The following is a 23,610-nucleotide window of genomic DNA, read 5'->3' on the forward strand; positions in this document are numbered from 1 at the left end:
AATTCCCAATTTCTGAATCCAAAGTCAATATGGATGTTAATTTTCCTGGGGCTGCATTTGTAATTGTGTCCTGTAAGGAAAGTCAGTCTGGATTCCGCAAAGAGTAAGTAATTCGGGGGCCGAGAGTGGCAAAGATTAAAGATGAGCCTCTGTCAACCCTGAGCATGTAGTTGCTCGGGTTTTTTAGATTTCTCTCTTCTCTGAGACTCATTTTCTGGGTGGTGGGATAAATGCTGCGGAGTGGTTTATCTTTCTGTGATGCTAATTATGGTCTAACCAAACTGTTCTTGCTCTTTCCTTAGTTCATCGCTGTATAAAGCTCCCTGGGCTCGAGTGCTTGTCTATGGGCTTGGGCATAAAGTTAAAAGGAATGGTCAGTTAAACCTAATTGAAGCAGTGTGTTATCCTCGAGATGCCTCTCCAACCAACACAGGCCTAACACCTCCCCCAACAACCAATCAGTACCCTTCAGTGATCACACCTACGGACAAGGTCCACATCAAACTAGGTAAAAAAGAAAATAAAAATAAAAAAAAAAACCACTTTTAAACTGTATTGTCAGAAATGAGACAAGCATCATCATCGTCTCTGTGTAGAAGCTTCCTATATTGTCATCAGCCCTGCCATTGGTTATGACAGTATTTTTGTACAAGGTATTAAGAAATGTGTCCTAACAGAAATAGGCAATCATTCTTACCCAAAGAAAAGATGGTTTTATAAACATTGGAAGCCGTCTGACTCTGATTTGATTTGTGTTAGTTCTGTTAAATCTGTCAAGATCGGCAGGGGCTGGTGGTCTGATTTTTGTGTTCCATGAGTTCACAAAGCACTGTTTTTGAGTATTTCTGCAGTGTTCAAGTTGGTGCTATTGCTCTCTGAAGTGCTGTGTTGCAGATGGAGATTAATTTTTATTTTTTATTTTGCTTTTGTAGGTGATTGTAGGGCCTTTTAATACCCAGAGTAGTATATATGCACTATAGTAGTACACAGGTCATCCCAGCTTCTCAAGCAAGAGCAATTATTAATATTCTTTTTATACTTCCAGCCTCAGGGAGAGACAGTATGATTTATTTAGAGCAGTGAAGATTACTGAGCTGCAGTGAGCTCTTAAAACTTTCCACTGGAGGTCCTTAAGTTCTTTTGCTGAACTACAGCATCACTGATGTTTTTCTCAATACTGATCAGACACATCATACTACAAATAAATCGTTTTGTGAAAGTCCTACATGTATTTAGATATGTACAGGCTAAAAATAGTTCTATTTCATATGTCATGTAAACAAAATGTTAGTTGTACATTTATAATTATAGATTGTATCAACTTATTATAGATAAACATTACTGTTTGTTTATTACAAGGTACTTAATGGAGACAATTGTCACTTAGCATAAATTTAGCTTCAAAAAAGTGCTAAAATGTATGGTACTACTTTTACTTTACCAGTGTCTAGAGTCATGATAAGTATTTTCTTTGACCTTTTTGCTTAGGAGTATCTCCCCCTCCTGGAGCTGTGTTGGTCTTGCATTCTCTTCCCCTTGAATTCCCCCTGGCAATGGCATTCACAGAACAGCTGTTAACTTGGAAATTGGAAGATGGGGGTGGAAAATCAGAAGACGAACTGGATACTATTCCTGCTTCAGTTCTTTTGCAAGTAGTGGAATTTTTAGGTGAGAATGCAGTAATTACTTAGTAAGGAGTACCAATAATGTGCTGTCTCAGATGGAGAGCTTAGGAAAAAAAGAAAAATTATAGTCACAAAGTATTTCTGAGCTCTTCCATTGTATTGAAATTTTCTTCAGAAATTTTCTGTTCATTTGCACTTAACTGGAATAGTCTTCCTGTCTTTCTTACTGCTGGCATACTGCCATTGAAATGACCTTTTCTTGTGCTTTTTTTAATGTTACTGTTCCAACTCGTGTTATAAAGCTACTAACTGCTGACTCCCTTGTTTTGCCTTCCACACACAGGGAACTTTCTCTGGACAACTGATATGGCAGCGTGTGTGAAGGAATTAATATTTCAACTCTTGGCTGAGCTGCTTCGCAAAATTCACAACCTGGAGCAGAAAAAAAATCCAGCAGGATTGTCATCTTCTATTGCCCTTCAGCTAAATCCCTGTCTGGCTATGCTTATGGCCCTGCAGTCAGAACTGCACAAGTTGTATGATGAAGAAACACAAAACTGGGTGTCTGGAAATGCGTGCAGTGGTTCTGGTGTTGGAGGGGCTGACCAAGGAAGATTTTCAACGTACTTTCATGCTCTGATGGAAGTCTGCCTTGCCGTAGCAGAAGTAACCTTACCTATCAATATGAGTGTAACAGCTAATGTGATGTCTTCAACAAGTGCCCCAAATCTTAGTGACTCTTCCTCCTCATCTTCGTCTTCTCCAGGACAGACACCCCAGAGTCCAAGCTTGCTGTCAAAGAGAAAAAAAGTAAAAATGAAGCGGGAAAAGACCTCATCTTCAGGCAAACGGTCTTCATCTAGAGCAGCTGAAACAGATGCTGCAATGCTCAGTATAGGAGGAAGCAAGCCTGAGGATATGTTATGGTTTCACAGAGCACTGACTCTGCTTATAATTCTCAGACACTTAACTAAAAAGGATCCACAAGGGTTGGGTGTGACAAATGATGCTGTAGCAGATGCGTGTCAAGCACTAGTAGGTCCCACAGCTCATAGCCGCTTGCTTGTCATTTCTGGAATACCAACTCACCTGGAGGAGAGCACTGTCAGGAGTGCAATCAGAAAAGCGTGTAATGCGCATGGTGGAGTCTTCAAAGATGAGATCTACATCCCTCTGCAGGAAGAGGATCCCAAAAAAATCAAGGACAAAGCAGAAGGAGGAGAATGCAGAACTGAACTGGAAAAACCAACTGTTTCAAGTAGCGCAGACAGTTTGGATATCAGCAGCTCTAGCAGTGTCACACCCGCCATGAGTGTTAGCGCTTCAGCGTCTACAAGCCAGGCTTCCCTCTGCAGCTCGCAGGGTATATCTCGGACCGTTAGTGATATCTCAGTTGACCAGTTTCAAGCCGGACTGGAACTGGCCATCCCACCAGGATTGCTAGAACCACATGTTGTTTCCAGCCAGGAGAGTTTGGATCTCTCGCACTGCAGTACTGGAAGCCTTGGCAGCCTCGGCAGCCTTGGGGAACCACTTGACAATGTAGAAACAGCGTCTGTGTCTGATGTTGGATCAATGTACACAGTCACATCTCTGGACAACCAGCTGCTTCTGTCACGGCCAATCAAGGGCTTTGCTGTAGTGGAGGTAATAGACTTCAGTCAGGAGAGGGTGCCTCTTGGGTCGGTTTGTTCTGAAAGAATGAGATCTGACTCTAGTAACTTTTTTTTTTTTAAAACCTCTCGCCTTGAGAAGTACTGTACTTTCTGTGGTTTGTGTGTAACACCATGATCCGACTGTTAAGGAAAAAGTGTGCTGGTTGTTTAATTCTGTAAAGATTCTTCTGCTTGACTGAGGCCACAGCTTGAATGACGGAGAGTGAAAGTTACTGTTAGCAAGGTGTAGCTCAGCATGGGTCGTGGGTGCAGAATAAATGTATGTTAGTGAACACGAGGCTAAGGAGACTCGGAGTTCTCAGCTTGGACAGGGTGAATACAGAAGGAATACAGAACTTTATTCTCCATTGACTTTCTCTGTACCGTTCCCAATCTTAGAAGCATTCACTGTCTCTCGAAGGACAGAGGGGACCTAATCGTAGAGCTATCAAGTAGCAACGTTAAAACAGAAGGAAGTACTCTTGCATGTTCCAAGTTGTAGAGCTCATTGCCGCCAGGTGTTGCGGAAGCCAAGAGTATAAATTAATTCATAAGAGATTAAGTTCATGGAGGATGTGCAAATTGGTAGCTATTAAGCACAGCAGTCAATGCAGCCTTCAGTTTGGGAAATCTTTATAAACTGCTCATTTCTGGAGGCTGAGAGAATATGTAAAGAAAAAGATCTATTCATTTCCTCTTTCATGTAACTTTCTTCAAAGATTTGCTACTGGCCAACTGCTGGAGATTAATTTAGACATAGGTGGCCCTTTGGTTTGACCCGCAAGACAGGTTATTTAATGTTTAATGGCTACATTTTCACGTATTTTAAACCATCTACAGATTCCTCTATAAAGTTACTTCAGAAGGACTGATAAATTTTGTTGATATCTGGTTCCAGATTAATTTTTAAAAGCATTGTGAGTGGTTGCCATTGATGCCAGATCACTCCAGGTTTTCAGCTATGCACAAGAACCCTTCCTCTCTGTTGGTACACTAACTGCTTGCCAGAAGCTTGCAAAAGCACAGCCATTTCTGATAGCTTCTGAATGTAGAGAGACATTTTTGCATAGCCTCAGATTTTACCAGTTCCCCTTTTAGAAGAAAATCAGCTTATTCAGATAGAAAATCTTCAGTTGCTATTCTTAAGCTGTGAATTGACATGAAGACACCAGAGTTGAAATAAATCATAAAGTGTGTACAGAAAGCTGTCAATGTATTCACATTGAAACCTACTCCAAGTCTGTAGCTGCTCTGACAATGATGCATGATGGTTATTCTTGGAATCAAAGGAAGATATTGTTCCTGTTCCCAATTTGTGTAGCTGAGACTTAAAGGCCTGTGCTAATTTAGATACATTTTTCTAAATGGAGAATTGAAGCAAGGACACCAGAGTTGCAAATAATGACAGGTTATCTGAAACTTAGCTTCTTATCTGATATTTCTAAGGGCTGTCTCCAGGCTAAGAAATGGAATAGCTGGTTCAGAGCTGTGCCTGAACAACTCGCAGCATGGTGGTTTCAGTGGCCACATGTTCTTAGAAAGGATGTTTTCTAGGCTGAACCTGAATTCTGGTATCAAATTATTGATGTAGAAGAATGTTAGAAGAGATGCAATAGTGATTATCTACATGGGGAGGGGAGAAAGCTTAAGACCCAAATTCATATAAATGGAAGTTAATTTGTTTTGTCAGAATTCCTGTTAACTTACTTCATTATTTGTACAGATAAGATCAAGAGCTAAAATAGAGAAAATCCGAGCCAGTCTATTTAATAGCAGCGATCTCATTGGTTTGTCAAGTCTGGATGGTGAAGATGAACTGATGGAAATGTCAACTGAAGAGATTTTAACTGTTTCTACTGTAAATCAGAGTTTATTTGACACACAAGGGAGCCCAGCGCTAGAAGATTATTTCAACGATAAGTCAATAAAAGGTATGTGGTTTTCATATTGTCAAATATCTCACTTGTATTCTGCATTTTGGGGAGAACATACAGGGGTCAGATTCTCCTTGCTGGTGTAAATTGACTAATTGACGGGTGACAACGAGGGGGAGCAAGGGAGTAATTTCAAAGCAAGTTTCCTCCCTCGGACTTGGCAGGCAGCTATTTGCAATCTGAACATTGCTCAACTGTCCTCAAAACTAATCAAACAGGAAAAAAAAAAAGAGGGGGGTGGCGAAAAAACCCACCAAAACCAAAAAGCCATGACTCCCCACCAACCCAAAAAACTACTGCCTGAGTTGGTTTAGTGACTTTTTTGAGAAAATAGCCACTGTGGTAGATTATTACGGCGTTAGACACAGCATAATTTTAGAGTAGAAACTGTTCAAGTAGAACAGCTAGTAATTTATATTCTCTAACAACCTGAAAGCTGTATGGACCCTAATACACCTGGAATGGGCCAGAATCCTGAATCAGGGGACCGAGGAGGATAGTGCTTGGAGGAAGTTCAGTTGACTAGTAGTTCAACTGATAGGTGTTGGTGTGTACCTACACAACACAATTTTTATACTGGCATCATAAATAAATTACGTTTTTCATTACCACTACAGTCACTCAAATAATAATTACAGTATGTAAAAACAGGAGAAGGCATTCAATGCTCTATCATAAATGGGATATTAGAGTGCAGAAAGGTCAGGTCTGCTAGTAGAATTTTTCTAAGTGATTTTCTCTCTGAGTAAGTGGCATGTGATGCAATATTTGAGCTGAATGTGAAATGTTGTGAAAAATTGTACTGTATTGCTTTTATTTTTTAACAAGGTGAGAAATTGGTCCCAGGTGCTCGGGAAGTCCTCACAGAAATATTTAAAAGCTGCATCCATTCTGAGCAAATGCTGAGCCTAACTCCAGCGAAACCCATTAAGGTTGCTGATCTCTATCTTAGTAAAGAGCAGATAAATTCTCAGACTCCTGGAAACCTTCTTCATGTCTTCTTCACAAATGTCCGCCCTCCAAAGAAAGTGCTAGAAGACCAGCTTACTCAGGTAGTGCTTTGAAAACTATTTTCAGCATCTTTGTGTAACTTGAAAGCATTGGGTAATTATTCACTTTCTATGTTGGAAGATTTTAAGGAAATATGGTGTGCCCAAGCCGAAATTTGACAAGAGCAAGTACAACAAGGCAGGCAAAGAACAGCATCCAGTGAAAGTTGTGAGCACCAAGCGCCCAGTTACTAAACCACCTACAAAGGAGAAGTCTATGCTCAATAGTGTCAGGTTAGTGCCTTCAGCATTTTGACAGTGCGAAACATTTGATTTCTCTTTAGGAGTACAAATTTCCATTCCCCCTCCCTCTGTGTTTCCATGTACGTACTGGAAGAGGGAAATGCGACTTTGAGATTATAAAAGACCTTCAAGGAATGCTTTGGTTTCTTGAACAGAGGAAAGAAAACTTCCATCCTAACATTCACTTTGTCCCTTAGCCGAACAGCCTTAAGTGAGAAGAAACCGACTGTAAAGCCAAAATCTCCTGAGAAGAGCAAACCTGAAGAGAAGGACCCTGAAAAGTCTCCCACAAAGAAACAGGAAGGTAGTAGTTGTATAGAATATTTCTATAGTCATATATCGTAGAAAAGAAATACATTGTTTGTATTGGCATGCTTATATGATGTCATGATAGGCTTAGTTTCGTTTCTTTAATGAGGCTAACTTAATTTTTTTAAATAGTGATTTAAAATGCTGCTTTTATTTGTATGTCTGTAAATCTGGACTCATCAATGTATGTGAAAGCAAACCATGCTCATGCAATTCATGCAGTAGTGTGCGTAGGCCACATGAACACTTTGGTTAGAGAACTGACGTCCTAAGGGGTATAGTTTCAAGGCTTTTTTTTCTACAGTGAGGGATTAGGCTATCATGGGGTTGAACTTAGGTGGCTTTAAATCATGTTTCTCAACTTGTAACTTAATAATTTTACTATATAAGAGCAAAATTGGAGGAAAGAGAAGCTTCAGATGCTTCATAATTAGTCTATCCATGGAGGAGTCAGCACAGGCGTGCCATGACAGAGGTTAGTTCCAGGATCTTGCTAGATACTTCTTTCTCTAGTCAGGTAGAAGAGTGAATAGATTCAGAGCTTGGACTCTGCTCTTCACTGTAGGAAATGCCAAGTTAGTTCAGAAGAGGGAAATTTCAGCATTCAGCCAAGGATGGATCCTTGATATACCTGGTTAGATACATTGGTGGAGCTATTCCAGAGCCCAGCTGAGGGATTTCTGTCCTTGAGAGGAAAGAATGAGTGCCATTTACTGAAAGCTAGAATGGACCTGAATAGCCTGATGTTCAGAACTACTCAAGAAACGAGCCATGGTGGGATGGGTAGAATCAGGAGAAAGCTGGCAGGTAGCCACCTCGTACACCAACCATTTTCCTGTGCAGTGTGTAGACTTTATAGTAGGTCATTAACTATTTGATGGTCATGTCTTTGCTGTCAGTTCCTGAGGAGAAGTATTTGACACTGGATGGATTTCACAGATTTGTGGTTGACCGATCTAAACAGGATATCCGTAGTGTGTGGAGAGCTATTCTGTCCTGTGGATATGATCTACATTTTGAGAGGTACATTTTGCAAACCTTTTTGTAAAAGTGATACTGATGAATTGTGCTTGCTTTAAAAAAAATCTTGATCCCAAATGTTCCTACTCCAAGTAGCTTTAATAAGTGTGTTAGTAACACACAAACTTCTATCTATGGCTGCAAGGCATGTAAAGAAAATTGTTGGTTATTTTCTTAAAGCATGCTTTAATAGTCACCATGCTGTCAAAATGCAGGTTCCTGACTTCCTTGTACACAACATAGCTAACAAAATCATATGCCATACTGTCCTTTATAGATTCCACACTGTGTAACAAATTGGCCTGATGAGAATTTAGGTCCATCTCGCTGCCTCTGGTTTCCTTCCACAACAGCTTTCTGTTCTGTGCACTGGCTGTTTGTTTAAACTGACAGTGTTGTTACTGAGTCAGTAGTAATGTAGAAGAGGGAACGGTTACTTCCTTGTTAATACTGTACAGGAGGTAAGTCCCTTAAATGAATCCTCCTTATCTCCTTGTGTCAAGCCACAAGCTAATTGCCACATCCCTTTCCCCTCTATCTGCTTCAGAGCATAAAGACGACTGCAGTGAGTAAGCTTAGTAGGCAGTTCCTTTTTTTCTTCGTATTTCATAATAGGGAGGCAGGGTAGGTGATAAATCAGTTCTTGTTCTCAAACTGGGATTTTTGTAGCGAAACAGCTCTGCTTAAGAAAAGGGAAGAGAAGTAGAACAAGCTACCTTGTTGTACCACGTTGTGCTCAATGTCCTCTTAGTAAGCAATATTGGACTTGGGTTTCAGCAGGTCTATGCCTTTTACATTTCAGGTGTGCCTGTATTGATGCAAGACATGCTCAGAAAGCATCCCGGAAATGGACACTGGAAATGGATGTAGCCCTTGTTCAGTATATTAACAGGCTTTGTCGTCACCTTGCAATTACACCAGCACGACTCCATCCCCATGAAGTTTATTTGGATCCAGCTGATGCAGCAGATCCCAGAATTTCCTGTCTGTTGAGTATGTATAGATTGTGTGCATAGAGGCTTTCTTCAGTGGCAGAGCTGGGTAGGACTCCTGAACAACTTGGAGGTTGCAGATTGGAGCCTCTGTGGGCCAAGGGGAATGCTTTCATCTAGGTCTTCTCTCTCCTTGGCTGTGCTTGGGCACCACGGTGCCTTTGGCAGCATTGTTAGCAATGCACTGCAACGGTTCTGTGCCCTCCGAGCATACCTCCTAGATCAGGCTGGAGCAGGAAGGTCTCTAGTGAATTTAGCTTTGCAGGGGGAAGGAAGGATGGGTTTCAGTTCTGGACCTCGGCAGACTTTAGTCACCTAAATCCTGTTCTAAGCACTAAGTTCCTTTAAGAGGGTATCCCGATAATGCAGATTCAGTGGTGATGAAAGATACTGGGCTCAGACACCCAGAGGCTCGAGATCCAGGAAGCAACAGCATTGATCATGGCTATTCTTGCATCTTCGGCCCTCATGTTGATGTGCAGGGATCAGGAGGGGCTGCTGTAGAAGGAAGCTTGTGTGATTCCTGGACTGAATCTGCTGGGAAGATGGACTTTGCAGTAGGCAGGGAATCTCTTTATCTCTCTGACCAGATGTTTCCCACCTCAGATGTGCCCGTTGAAAGCCTGCGCCTACGGTTTGCACTGCTTCAGTCTCTCAATACGACGTTGGAGACCTTCTTCTTACCACTGGTGGAGCTTCGGCAGACTGAGATGTATGCTAACAGTATCGCTGCGTTACTGCAAGAGGCCAAAGGTAAGTTTTTCAGGGAACATGGTTGGTGCCTGACAGGGCACACTGTACGCCACGTTACATTTCTTAGTATATTTTGCAGAAGACTTTAATGTGTGTATACGTGTGCCAGAAATGAGAACACAGAGGGGAGAGGGAAAGCAAGATAGTGAGTGGTTTCAGTGTGCTAACAAAGGCCTCTTGGCTTCATTCTCAGCCTGATAAGCTGGCACACGGTCTGTCTGAGGTGGCAGCCAAAAACCAGCATTAACCCAAGGGCACTTCCCAGTGTGAGAGTTTTTTCTTTTTCTCAGTTTGATTTTTAAAGGTGGGGGATTATTCTTGCAAGTCATTAATAGACACTGTGCACCTTTCTTGACCATGGAGGGAGTTGGCCCATCTCTTCTGTCTGTGGGTAGCCTTCAAATGTGCCTTTATCTTCTTGGGGATATCCATAAATTAAAGTTCTTTGTTAGCCATCAAATAGCAGATCAGGTGAAAGTTCCGGGCATGTTAGCATCCTAGTTGTCATTGAAGTTGTACAATTAGAGAGATCAAGAAAATACTTATTGTGCATAAGCATTTCAAATAATTTTACAAGCCTTCATTAGACAACAAACCAACCCAAGATTTAGGTCATTACATTTTCCAAATTTGTTTTCTTCTGAAAAAGGAGAGGATGCAGAAGGCACCAAAGGTGTCAGCGTGTCTAAGTAGGCTTTTGTATTCGCCTAGCTAAGAAAAAAACTTTTTGTAAACCCAGTATGGGGAAGTGAGGAATGTTGAGAGATTTTGTCTTTATAGAGCCCATATTTATGGTGCAATGTGACAGCCCTATTTTTTTATCATGTTCTCTTGCCTCTAGCATTACTGTCAAAACATCTCAGATTTCTGAAAGCTATTTGGCAAAGTGTTTCTGATTTACAGAGATCTGGTGGAGTTGCTAGGACTTATTTATATAACATTAGAATTGTGTTCATCAATGTTCTAACCCAATGTACTTCTTCCAGTAAATATTAGTAACAAATACTTATAAAAATAAAAAATTGAAGAGGTGGATTAGCCATCTCTTACCTACCTAATGAAGATTAAATTGTTACTCTACCGTTTTCCATTAGAGAATTTCAGAAACTAAGATTGTAGAAGGATAGATTAAGTATGCTGAAATAGGTGTTTCTTTATTTAGGTTTAATCTTTTATGACACAAAAGTAACTGTAATGAACAGAGTGCTGAATGCCACTGTCCAAAGAACTGCTGACCATGCAGCCCCAGAAATCACACTGGATCCCTTGGAAATAGTCGGAGGTATGGGAAACACTTACCCTTTTCAAAATTCATTTTCATCCGTTGCAACAAGTCAGACCTGTTTTAACCAAGCTCAGATGCTTACTAATGCAAAATACTTTGATACAAGGATTTTCTTTTTATCTTTTGTTTTTAAATAGGGGAGATCCGTTCTTCAGAAAATTCCTATTTCTGTCAGGCAGCAAGACAGCTAGCCTGCGTTCCGTCCTCGCAGCTCTGTGTTAAACTTGCCAGTGGTGGAGACCCTACGTATGCTTTCAACATTCGGTTCACGGGGGAGGAGGTTCATGGCACAAGTAAGTTGGGATTACAGAGTTACCAGCGTGGGTGACATCAGGTACAGTTGTCAGAACTTACTCCAGGTGGAATCCGAGTTTTCACCAGAATGTGGCTCGTGTTAACTTTAAGGAGCAGCATTACCTTTTGTGGTGTTTGTAGTCCTTCAGCTGGAAAAAGATGAAGCTTCCAAGAATTAAGCAAGCCAGATGCTTAATTTTCCTATTTTAGCTAAGAGAGCAAGAATTAAGTGTGCCTGGGTGTGCGACTTTGCTAACTAGAGCAAGTAAATATAGTAATACTAAGTTGTTTGAAGCACGTTTAGTAAGAATGTCTCATTAGGTTGTTTTGATGCTTGGCCATGGTAAACCCAAACTGTGCTGACAACAAAGATTTTTTTTTTTAAGTACTTTCTTGTTGGTAGTGAGCTGGGTAATGCTACTGTAGTTTTATTGTTAAGGTGATGTGAGATTATATGGCCAACAGATGAAGATCCCATTAAATACTAGTATACGTTATCAAACGCAGCTGTCAAGGAATATGCAAGCATTGACAATTAAAAATGGTCATGCCCAGGTGAGGGTGTTTTGAGAATTGTTTTCAGCTTGACATCAGAAGTGTGAACTTAAGCTTGTCCTAGCCAAGCTGAAGAGATGGTGAGTGTGATAAGGGTTTTGTTGCTTTAAAAACTGTCCTTAATTTTTGCACTAAAAGGTACTAAAATTGCATTTCCTTAATTTTTGAGATGTACAGTATTTCTTGTAATTGTTTTAATAATTTTCATGCGTCTGGTTAAAAGAATGAACCTCATAAAGCAATAGACAATTAACTGCCCTAATTTCACCTAACCAGTACAGAGACAGACTCCTCATGACATAGGAGCACTGCTTTTCAACAGAACGTGTTGAGCAATAACCTTACTTTATTAAACAAGATTATTACACCATCTCTTCTCTTGAGGCTGTATTTTAATTCGTGAGGTTTCACTTTGTAAGATCGCCTCTGTGCAGATGCTGCCCAGCCCCTTTTGGATTTTGACTTTCTTTGGGAGTGCTGGCTCCCTTGGATTAGCATCTTAGCACGTTGCATGTACTCCACCAGGAAGAGACTTGATTTAAACAAGAGCTGGGAGAATCTTGCTTTGCAGATCTGTTGAATATTTGATAGGGTATGAAAGCAAATCTCAACTATGTGTCAAAGAAGAAAATTGATTGCTGCTATCTAAATGAATGCAGCCTGTGTACTGATTGTAGTAGGTCCTTTTTGGAGATTCATGGGGGTATATGGAGCCAGAGGAGCCCCAGATGCACTTCTCATATTGCCAACTAGTGTCATCTGTCAAATGGCGTAAAGGGAAATTCTGTAAGTGTGCACCTATTAGCTGAACGAAGGGCTCCTTGATGCTTCCTCTCAAGGAGAATTCTTTTCTTCTTAAAGTCTGTGGTGTTATTGACAGTATCTATAAAGAGATAAATGTTAATGTCCACAGTTCAGCATCTGTAATGATTTCTGGTGCGTTGCCTCACTGCTTATAGCTGTGGAAATGTTCTGTTGTTACGAAGACAGAACCATTCGTCTTCTAATCAAGTAATGAATTCTATTTGCAGGCCAACTGGTGTAACAAATGTTTGTGCTAGTCTTACACACAGAGTGCTGGAAGACAAAGCAGCACTTAAGAATTCATCAGGAAGCAATTCAATGAATTTGTTTGCATGTAGTGAAACTATTTAAATGTCGACTTGCAGGTCAGTAGTAGGCTGGCATGGCTGGCATCTACTCCACCCTTGTTTAAGCCACATATCTGTGCAGTCAGGGAGGTTAAGTGTGTCATCTAAGACTCAAAACATAATTTCAAGGAGAAAGGCAAATTCTGGATTAAAAGGCAGTGGTAATAAGCCTCAGAGGGCATTTCATTGTTTTGCCCCTCTCTTTTTCAGGTGGATCTTTCCGTCACTTCCTTTGGCAAGTTTGTAAAGAGTTACAGAGCTCCTCACTCTCCCTTCTCCTGCTGTGCCCAAGCTCTGCAGTGAATAAGAATAAGGTATGATACCTCAACGCAAGAAATTAAGTTGGTCTTCTCTCTTTGAATGTGTGTGTTTGAGCAGGAGTAGACCACGTTCAGTTAGCAAAACAGAGAGAAGCTTCAGATGAACAGCCCATGTTAGCACATCTGACCTGACAGGTTTCGCGTGCCTGATCGAACTGAAAACGACTGTTGATGAAGTGTAACACGCTTCAAGTGGCACTGCAGGTACCTCAAGTAGCCAAGTAGTCAAAACTACAAAATGTATCAGAATTAAGACTCCTGGTCAAAATTCAGTCAGAGTGAATCTGGTTCAGTTGTCTGATTTAGAGATTGTCTGTCCCAAGCTAGTGAAGTCATATTCTGCTGGTATTACTCAAGGGGTGTCAGCTTACTCAATGGGTGTCAGCGGGAAAATCAGTTGCATTGACAGTAGAATAAGACGCTCCATCCATACTATTTAATGCATATTTAGTGCATATATAATGAATATTTAATACTGCTTCTATTTTGTGCAGTAGATATATTCTAGAAACAAGATAAAGCTTATGGCCCAAAGAATTTACGAGACTTGAGGTGTAGTTCCTTCCTAGGAATATCCACAAGGCAGGAAAACAGCTCACTTCCCTCAAGACGAACTACATAGCAAAGCTGGCTTTGCATATCCAGACTGTATTTCAGGAACATCCCACGACTGGAGAGGCTTAGATAGCAAACGGATAACACAAATACAGAAAAGTCTTGTGGATGCCGGCTTAACAGAGCTTGCAAAAGCAGGGCTTTCAAGGAAACCATCTTTATGGTATTGCTTTTGATCATTAAGTGATAAGATAATGTGATATAATATCACTGTGTAATATATACAGACTCCATGCCACGCTTGAGCAAATCCTTTTGTAGCCAACTAACCAGTATTCATCGCATTCAAATCAGAATTTTTACAGTTTAACTTGTGGACCTGCAGGGTATGCGTCGGTTGTTAAATACTGGTTTGTGTGCTCTATTCTGTTTGGTTTTTTTCCTAAAGGGGAAGTACATCTTGACACCTAGCCCTATAACCTACGCGGAGGAGCAGTTATTCCATTTCTTTGGGCAGCTCTTGGGTATTGCAATTCGAGCAGATGTTCCGCTGCCACTTGACCTCCTGCCTTCCTTCTGGAAGACCCTGGTAGGAGAGCCACTGGATCCTGACATTGATCTCCAGGAAGCGGACATCCTCACCTACAACTATGTCAAAAAATTTGAAAACGTAAGTAACGTTTTTTTTCTCTTCCATCCTTTTTTTTTTTTTACAGGGTTTTCCCCCATCAGCACGTTATTCCAGTAGCTGCTGGCTTTACTGCCTGCCCAAAATGGTAGTGGTTGGCTTCACTGCTAGCAGATGCTTTTCGTGTGAGCAGGGTCGTGAAGTGTTTTGCCTCATCTTACAGGTGCAGGATTTTACATCCTGATGACTTGGAAAAGCTGCTCAGTCTCCTCTGCTGCCAGGCACAATGGAATTAAGGCTTCTGAAGTATTTACTGGAACCTGGCGGTGCTAAACCAGAAGATAACCCACCAAAGCAATTACTGGCTTTCACTGTCCGTGATGTCTCCAGATATGATGAGTGCACTTTGTACATTGTGGTGATACCTCAAATGAGTCACGAGAATAACATGCTACGACATGCTGGTCATCAGATACTGTTCTTGTGTTTTGTGACAGATAAATGATGAGACAGAACTGGAAGCTCTGTGTGCAGAAGTTGCTTCTCAACATCTAGCGACGGAGAGCCCTGACTGTCCTAACAAGCCATGCTGCAAATTTACCTACCTGACCATGACAGGGGAAGAAGTGGAGCTTTGTCCCAGAGGCAGGCACATTCCAGTGGGGTGAGTAACAGCTTTCTTGGCAGGATGTTGCACTGGGTTACATAGGAAAAAAGCATCTCTGGAATAATTTTCCAAGTACCAGGCTCTCCAGAGCCGCTTTTGTAACAAGCGTGAGGCTGGAATGGTCTGGGAAAGCTTTACATTTGCTGGCAGGAACTTGGAATCTCTAGCGCTGCCTCTTGCTCTGGTTGCTGGCTTCAGTAAACACCCACAGTTATGAGGCTTGTGAGAAATGGGCAAGGACGAGAGAAGAGGAGGAAGCTAAGGAAAGTGGAAGTAAATTGAGAAACATCAGGATGCAAATAGCTTAATGCTCACTCTCGATTAATCAAAAGTGGAATCTCCCCTTAAATCCCTCCTGTATGTAATGGCCTGGGGTAGGGCAAGGAGTTCTCATACTCTTTCCTGTCTTGAACCTCTGCCCTTGCAGGTGGGAGAACAAGGATGTGTACGCAACAGCGATCCGGAGCTTGAGGATGCGCGAGCTGCAGACTCCGGAGTGCATGACTGCAGTGCGCGCTGGGCTTGGGTCTATCATTCCCCTGCAGCTTCTGACTACGCTGACCCCTCTAGAGATGGAGCTGAGGACATGTGGGCTTCCATACATTAACCTGGAGTTCCTCAAGGTGTGAAGGACTGCGGCTTCTTTGGCAAAACGTACATGTCTGACACGTAGAGGAGAGGACAGGACCTGCCACGTGGAAGGTGTTAGGGGAGAACCTTCTGCTTGTGATACAGCCAGGATGGTCCTTGTGGAATGCTGGCCTGTACTTGGACACCCTCCCTTTGCCCTCCAAGGACGTTTTTTAAGGTTTCACTGGATTCAGGAAATAATAGGAGTGAGGCTTGTTCCAGAAAGGACTTTTTAACATCAAATTTTAAATCTATCTCCTTTCATTGAACTTTATTCACTGTTTGCCAGTTGAGCTAAGGGCTGAAAGAGCCATTGCCTTTATTTTGAATTGCAAATAATTTCTGAAAACCTAAAATTAATCTGTAACAGGCAACTTCTGGTCCTCAATACTTTGATTTTGTTACCGTGAGAGCTATGCCATAAAGAGAGCCGTTCTCCCGTGTCAGGAGCGGTAGAATATTCTCAACTGTGGGTGTTGGTGGTGTTTTGTGTTTTCCTTAAACAGCAGCAATGCTGAATTGCCCCAGTCCTGCACAGGAAACAAAATAGCAACGAACACTGCCTGCCCTACAGGGGAGGCACACAAAGATGAGCCTGTGGCAGAAGCTGGTGGGCTAAAAAGACAGAAACCCACCTACACTGACACTCTGCGGTAGCTGGATTTCCTAATTTGAAAAGGCAGGAGAACTTGGGGAGGGAGGTGTAGTTACCGTCCCCTTCTGTCTGCTTAAAGTGTAAGTGGGGAAGATTTACAAAGGGAGAAGCAAGTAGCTGGGGCCATCTTGCTTTCTTTTCCCGTAGGCACACACCATGTACCAGGTGGGCTTGATGGAAACGGATCAGCACATCGAGTTTTTCTGGAGTGCGTTGGAGATGTTCACTCAGGAGGAGCTCTGCAAGTTCATAAAATTCGCCTGTAACCAGGAACGAATCCCCTTCACCTGCCCTTGCAAAGACGGGGGCCCCGACACTGCCCACGTCCCGCCGTACCCCATGAAAATAGCCCCCCCCGACGGAGCTGCAGGTGTGTTTCTGTCTCCTAAGGCAAAGAAAATCACTTCTGCTCGCATTGTGGTTCTGGCTTTCCGTTCCCCTCTTTTTAACTCAAACGTGTTTAATGCACGAAGAATGACGAGAGGCAGGCAGGTAGTTATGGCCGTAAACTAGAAGAGAGAGAACTTGTTTTTAAACCGTATAAAAATAAAATTTAATAAAAACTTTAGCTGCTTTATTTAAAACATTGCCCTCTGGAAAGAAGAGGAGACTTTGTATAGTATTTGTCTCAGATGCTTTTAAAATGATTGGACTATCGGAAAAATACCAGCCTGAGGACTGCCTGGGAAGCACAGTGGTATTTTTAAGGTTCGAGAGACAGGGCAGGAATTTTGACTTATTCTGATACTTCTGGGTGGGGGGTGAGGGGGAAGAATGCTTTTGGAGAATAAGGTGAAAAGCGGAGGGTGTGTTCCAACCCTTTCTGGCGCTTCTTCCCCCGCAGGTTCTCCAGACTCTCGGTACATCCGTGTGGAAACGTGTATGTTCATGATCAAACTTCCTCAGTACTCCTCGCTGGACATAATGCTGGAAAAGCTCCGATACGCCATCCACTACCGGGAGGACCCACTCAGCGGCTGAGTGGGAGAGGGGGATGCCTTGAGGTGACTGTCTGGATCGTTTCGTGACTCCGCTAACGTTGGAAACCCTTCAATTCACGTAAAAATACCTCCTGTAACACTGTGTGACGAGCTGGAGGTTAATTTATTTTCTGAACTTTCGTTCCCGTTACAATAATTACTGGAAGACTTACATTTTGTATTCGTAGACTTTGTGGTGGACTGGTTATTTTGCTGCCTTGTTTGTGGAATATTTGTAGGATAGTTTAGTAAAGACCAGTTTGTGTATAATTTAATTTTGAAAAACCTTTAAACATGTACATTTCTAATTTTGTAATTTAGAATGATATGACCATGCAAACACAACAAAAGCGAGGGCATTCTGAGTTCGGGAGCACCCGGAGGTGAAGGCTCGTAGATCGCTCTCCCCTGAAACATTTTTGAGTACAAAAATGGAAAGAATCGGGTGTGGGGAGGGAGCTGCTGCAGGGCCCCTGCAGGAACAGAGCACGGTCCCTCTTCTATGGCAGGCGGGCGGACATCGTGCACAATTTCTAGCACTCGCTTGAGTTTTAGAGCAGAAAATACGCTGCCAAGCTGCATGTTTACGTTTCCACCATTTTCTTGCCACTTTTTAAACTGTAAGCAAGCACACGGGTAGCTGCTGCGGTCAGTTTGAGGTTTCAGCTAGGCACTTGTGATTAGGAAGATTCATAATTGAAAGAACAGTGAAAGGGCCTTAATTCAGTTGGGTTCTCGCCCTACGTGTTCTTGAATGTCTGCTTTGCATAGTAACAAAATAATTTATTGTAATTAAAATATTAGTGGAAACAAAATGGCTTCTCTCTGTATGGTGTAAGATTATAATCCAGTTCAAGTTTATAATCTGTGACTTTATCCTATTTCCAAATGAACAAGCTTTCAGAATAATCTGTGTGTGGTTAAACACCTGGAACTCATTTTTGTACTCAAAAATGATCTCTGATCTAAGAGCAAATTATCCTAGAAGCGTGACACCCGCAAGGAGGACGGGGTGGGGGAAGCACGGAGTTACGCGTTCGAAGAGAAAGGTTCTGTTTTCTGTGGAAAGATACTACCGGGTTACGGGGAGGGGAGAGAGAACGATTCTCTACATTTAACTTTTGTATGTTGTCAAACGCGTTCTGGGGTGGCCCCAAGCCAACCCATCGACGCGCGTCTCTTCCTTTACTCCTGTGCAAGCGGCTGCCCTGCGCCGGGTGCACATCCAAGTACGGTGTTGCTTTGTGAATCTCTTAGAACCCAACAGACGTGAGACTCGCCTGCATGCTGAAGAGCCCAAGAGAACACACGGGAGTCCCTGCTGAGCTGCTCGGCTCGGTGCTATATCTCAGTCAAGTGCCAGCACCGAGCTGCAGGTTCGTTCTTCTCCTTCCGCTGTGCTTGCCGCGCATCGGCCACACGAAAGGTCCGCGACGGTGCGTGTCACGGTACTTTAAGGTTGGTATTTTATGTCTCTCTAGAAGACGGCATATGCTAATTTGGCTTGTCAGTGGTAATGGGAATTGAAAAAGCTGTATTTATTGTATATTATTGTGAATATTGGGAATGATGAGCGTGTGGTACTTGGAAGATAAAATGTAAGAGAGAAAAGCCTAAACAAGTGTGTATATTCTTGTTTGTCTGTGAGCGAATGAAAAAATGCGTGTGCAGCGGTTGTAGAGAGTCGCCAGCACACGGAGCCTCCAGATCCTGCGGCTGGGAAAGCTGCGTTACCCTGCCACTGCGCAGTGCCCTTCCAGAGAAACCGATACCCGGGGGGAGAATGTTTACTCTTGAACCTCATCCCTTTCCTGGTAGGAGCACATACGTAGCCGAGAAATCCCTCGGAGTTAAGCGCAAGCGCGTGCGGACCTCACAAGCACCAAGGGAAAACTAAGCAGAAGGAATGGCTGGAGCCTGTTTGTTCCCCCCTCGGCCGCGCCCTCCCGAAGAGGTGCCCGGAGGAACAGCGGTTGAATTCCGTGGCAGAACTGTAGTTCCTGACGGTGACGTGTTTGGGGTCGCGAGTGGGTTTGCGTTGGGCCCGAGACGCCTGTTCCCAGCCCTTCCTGCTCGCAGGGGTTCGGGAACTCGCTATGCTGGCGTGTTCCAAGGCCGTGGGTAAGCAACTGCTACTACTCCCTGTCTTCTCCTTCCCGAGAGCATGCTTGCGGGGGCACAGCCGCACCTCGGCCCTGAAAAATGTGCTGTAAAGTTACTTGATACGTATTTATTACAATTAATTATTTATCGTCACAAATAACAAACTTTTAGTCGATGCTGTTTACACCTGGCTGTGTAAATGAGGCTGCTTCTACAGGAAAAATGTCACACCAATAAATAACCTTCACGGACTTCGGTTTTTTTATGAGGCATAGTATGAGAGAATGAGTTGGGGGGTGGCTTTTTTTTCTCTTTACATTACTAGGAAGGAAGTGCTGTGGTGGTTTGACTGCAGCTCAAACGGCCTTTTAATTAAAGCTTTTCTAATCATTGTTACATCCCTGTGCTTTAACTGAACTCCACATTGTCTGTAATAGGCTTACTCGTCAAAGCAAAGATTGGTTTGTGATTATTTTTTAATACATATCAATTCAAAATGTGAAATTCTACTAAATGAGAAATCTCTCGAGCTGGGTATTAGTTCTAGCTTGGTGTGTGTCCCTCAGCGCTGTACACAGCATTAACCTGTTCAGTGCTCTTGGCCAGACAGTGTACGCTCACATAAAGGAGGTTCTTAACATCCCTTTAGATGTATTGTGTCCTTATTTGGGGCTGGAAATAACTAAACGGAAGAACAAAACCTCCGGTGCTGAAGCTGTATGGATGCAGAGGATTGGAACTGCTGGAAATGAAGCTGCAGGTTATCTGCTTTTTAAATCCTACACGTGTGGGGCAGTAGTCTAATTTGTATTTACTTGGAGCAGAAAGGTATTTTGTACAAAAGGGGAAGCAAGCCCAAGGATTGCTGGTGTTTCTCTTAGCAGAGAAGGTGCGGGATTCTCGTGCCCGAGGAATAATGCAAGCCACGCACCAGCTCGGGAGGTGATTACTTTTCATACGAACGATTTCGCAGCAAGGCATCCTCCACAGACCAGGGGCTGGAGCAGTTGTCTCCCGAAATGCCAGTGCAAGGTTGGCCGCCACCTGTCCTGAAATACCTTTATTCCGCTCCTCTTGTATAAATGAAGGCTTGCATCTGGTGGAGCGTCCATAAAATGTCTTTATTTTAGAACCCAGATCACTTTGGCCACCGTTGCTCTTCTTCCATGCTGCAGCTTGGGCAGAGACAAGACCTCCAGTACAGCCTTGCCCTGGAGGGCTGACTGGCTAATTATCCCTGCTAATGCCAGCTGCTGTGCCTTGTTAATTAGGCTGATGCCCACAGTCATTATCCTGACCTGCCGGCTCCAGCGTTTGCATTACCACTTCCCTAATGCTGTGCCAAAGCTCTCGTCAAGCAAATTAACAAAGACCTGATGCAGGTAGCAACAGCAGAACACAAATTAACAAAGCCCACTTTGTGTGATTCTGTGCTGGCCGTCGCAAGGTGTGGGGTGATGAACTTACCCTCGAAGGGCGTTTGTGACCCCACATCGCTTCATGGAATAGATTTCTACTGCACAATGTTTTAGGATGCCATTAGATAAATTTTATGACAAGGAATTTAAAAAGCGTGGACAAAGACAGCATCAAAAAGCATTTCACAACATGTCTGTGGACTCTGAGCTCATCCCCTGACAAAGTTAATCCCCCGAGGGGCTGTGCCGCTCGAGGCGCAGAACCCCCAAACTGTGGGGCCCCAGCCCCCTCCCTCTGCTGCAGAGGACGTGCCGAGCCAACGCCCTCGATGCAACCCTTGATCCAGGTCACAAAGACTGTGTTCGGAAACATAACTCAGGTGATTCCCAAGGTAGAAGTGTGGTTGCTGTCTCAGGGTGTTGCCAGTAGAGATCACTGAAGTAAAAACCTGTAGTATACTCTCACAAATTAAAAATACAGCTATATATGTATATATATATAAAAAATGATCACTGCCTATAAAAATTTAAATTCATAGAAATTCTTCAATGACATGGCAATACAGGAGCTGACTTGCGCGCAGATACATGGGTACTAGAGGGCATAGCGATAGCGCATCGAATGCTAACCGTGTTTTTTCTAAGCGGTGGATCACTTCTCCTCTGGATAACCAGATGCTGGGCTCTGGGCTTTTGCCTAAAGGGAAAGGAGGGAAAAAAAAGTAAAAACGTTGTTTTCAAGGAGTACTTGATAACAAGCAATTGATGAAAACCTCACTGAAGCTGGACGGGCTGTACAATAAGCTCATTCTCCTGGCAAAAGCATCGCCCAAGGAGAGGCGGCTGGGTGCCTCCCGAGGGGCGGCAGCCAGGCGCTGGCCTCGCTGAACCAGGGGTGTCCAGTCCAGAGAGCAAAGCCGCCGTCCTGCTTCACGCTGGTGGCCTCACCTTTGTGTTCCTGCGCCTGAAGCCGACGGGAACGTCCGACAGCCTGAGGCTCCTTCCTCCTCCATTGCCGGTGCTGTGGGAGAACAGGGAACCTTCAGAGGAAGCAAGCCTACCGCTTACGGTGCTCCTACTGCTGAATAAAGACGACTCCCTCATGCCAGGGAGACTTTGGAAGGTCAAGGAAGAAGCAGCCCTTCACTCTTGCCCTGAACCCTGACCAGTGACGTCTGCAGCAGCAGCACCACAGCCTAGTCAGCTGCCTTCAGGCCTTTCAGGAATACACACTGCGCTGCAGGGGAGGAAAAACACCACCCCAGCAGGTGATTCAGGCGAGCGGTAACACAAGCTGAATTAGGCAGCAAAGCAAGTAGGTGATGGGCCATAAAGGTGTCACACTAAAATTTCTGGATTTCATTTTAGGTTTATGCATGCTTGAGTTTTGAAGGAGCACAGAGAAAAGCCAAAATGAGAATGCTAGAACAAGTAGGTAACAAGACATTATCCTACGTTGTCTCCCACTGACCGCTTTGCCCGTTCGATTTTGATACAAAAGCCTAAGTTTGTTGTGAGGAACTCAGATAAGCACCAGCCAAATCAAGCTGAGTGAAACCCTCTCAGCCACAGGCAAACAGGAGGGAACCCCGATTTGCACTGTAAGGAAATGAGGCAGAGGACTGGAACACATTTATCACCGCCGCTGCTGTTGGGCTGCTGCCATCTGAAGATCAGAACACGCCAGGCCTCAGGCTGCGCTCCCACCTTCAGCAGAGCAAAACTTGCCCATACGCTGCCCCTGAGCCCTTCTGCTTGAGGGCAGGCCCAGCGTGGCCACTGGAAACGGAAGAGAAGGCCGTACCTTGCCTGGGTTGGAGAAGTTCTCGAGAAGCTGGATGTGAAGGCTTCTGCATGAAAGTTCCAAGTAGGTCTTGCACATGGTGTGGTCCCACCTGCAGATTCACTTGTGCCTCTGTCCTTCGATCTTCCCTCGTTGCCGGCCACCTTCCTGGGCTTCCCTCTCGAGGCAGGAGCATCGCTAGCTCTCGCCGAAGAGGACAACGGCATGTTCCTGGCGTTTGCCGTATTACTCAGCGACTTGGTTGCTCGTGCAGGATAGCTGAGGTTCTGCTGCCCAAAGCCCTCTGTGCACCAAGGAGAAACATCTCCTGAGAGAACAGGAATACAGCACTTAATAGGAACAGTAAATGCGGCATGAGGCATTAGAGACTGCTCAGATAGCAAAACTAGACCTAATTTCCATTCCAGCAGCATACGGCTTCATAACCAGGATCTTTGAGGCTACCAAGTTTCAGTGATTTAATCTTTCTGGCAGAAAACTAGACCAATAGTAGGGGATTTTTAAATTTTGGAGACAGAACAGGGAACAACCTCTCTTCAGCTTGGAACACACACAGTGTTCCCGCAAACATGAAGGAAGAGTGTGCTTAAGTCCGTGTTTTGCCCACACCTTGATGCCCGTCTTGTCTCCAAGCCAGCTCTGGTGCTTCGCTTCTCTCCCTGTTGTCCCGAGGAGACAGCAGGTGCTGAGGTGGAAAGCTGGCTGCTGGGCTGGCTGGGCGCAGATCACAGTGGTGCTAAAGCAAAACATAGATTGGAGTTTTATTTACACAATTTATATTTAAATGACAGCTCATTCGGACTTATGCCTGTAAAAACACTGCGGAGCATCACCCCTCAGAAAGATTCAGGTTAGCAGGGAACTGTTTTTAGGAAGAGGCAGGTAGTGCTTGTCGACACCCACATTTTCTCTTGCACAGAGCTCAGGAATAATCGCCAGCTATCACAGAACCTACGCAAACATGGAACTGGCAGCGTGAGCCGGT

The 23,610-nt window shown here is 43.7% G+C and overlaps 1 protein-coding gene across 1 annotated transcript in view; it reads left to right on the forward strand.

The window, feature by feature from the left end:
- The window catches only part of HECTD4 (HECT domain containing E3 ubiquitin protein ligase 4), a 62,909-nt gene extending 45,243 nt beyond the window's left edge, over positions 1–17,666 (forward strand). The window contains exons 57-75 of the mRNA XM_010288555.1: positions 1–103; positions 303–508; positions 1,489–1,668; positions 1,969–3,272; positions 5,004–5,211; positions 6,043–6,266; positions 6,346–6,497; positions 6,704–6,810; positions 7,715–7,838; positions 8,638–8,828; positions 9,434–9,580; positions 10,743–10,862; positions 11,003–11,158; positions 13,076–13,179; positions 14,189–14,410; positions 14,866–15,032; positions 15,463–15,658; positions 16,468–16,690; positions 17,165–17,666. The exon at positions 1–103 is cut by the window's left edge and continues 55 nt beyond it. Coding sequence (XP_010286857.1) covers positions 1–103; positions 303–508; positions 1,489–1,668; positions 1,969–3,272; positions 5,004–5,211; positions 6,043–6,266; positions 6,346–6,497; positions 6,704–6,810; positions 7,715–7,838; positions 8,638–8,828; positions 9,434–9,580; positions 10,743–10,862; positions 11,003–11,158; positions 13,076–13,179; positions 14,189–14,410; positions 14,866–15,032; positions 15,463–15,658; positions 16,468–16,690; positions 17,165–17,301 — 4,271 coding nt within the window. The 3' untranslated portion in view covers positions 17,302–17,666. The remainder of the gene's footprint in view (positions 104–302; positions 509–1,488; positions 1,669–1,968; positions 3,273–5,003; positions 5,212–6,042; positions 6,267–6,345; positions 6,498–6,703; positions 6,811–7,714; positions 7,839–8,637; positions 8,829–9,433; positions 9,581–10,742; positions 10,863–11,002; positions 11,159–13,075; positions 13,180–14,188; positions 14,411–14,865; positions 15,033–15,462; positions 15,659–16,467; positions 16,691–17,164) is intronic.
- The last annotated feature ends 5,944 nt before the right edge of the window (positions 17,667–23,610 follow it).

The sequence above is a fragment of the Phaethon lepturus genome, unplaced genomic scaffold (assembly GCF_000687285.1).
Source record: "Phaethon lepturus isolate BGI_N335 unplaced genomic scaffold, ASM68728v1 scaffold10456, whole genome shotgun sequence".
Taxonomy (NCBI): domain Eukaryota; kingdom Metazoa; phylum Chordata; class Aves; order Phaethontiformes; family Phaethontidae; genus Phaethon; species Phaethon lepturus.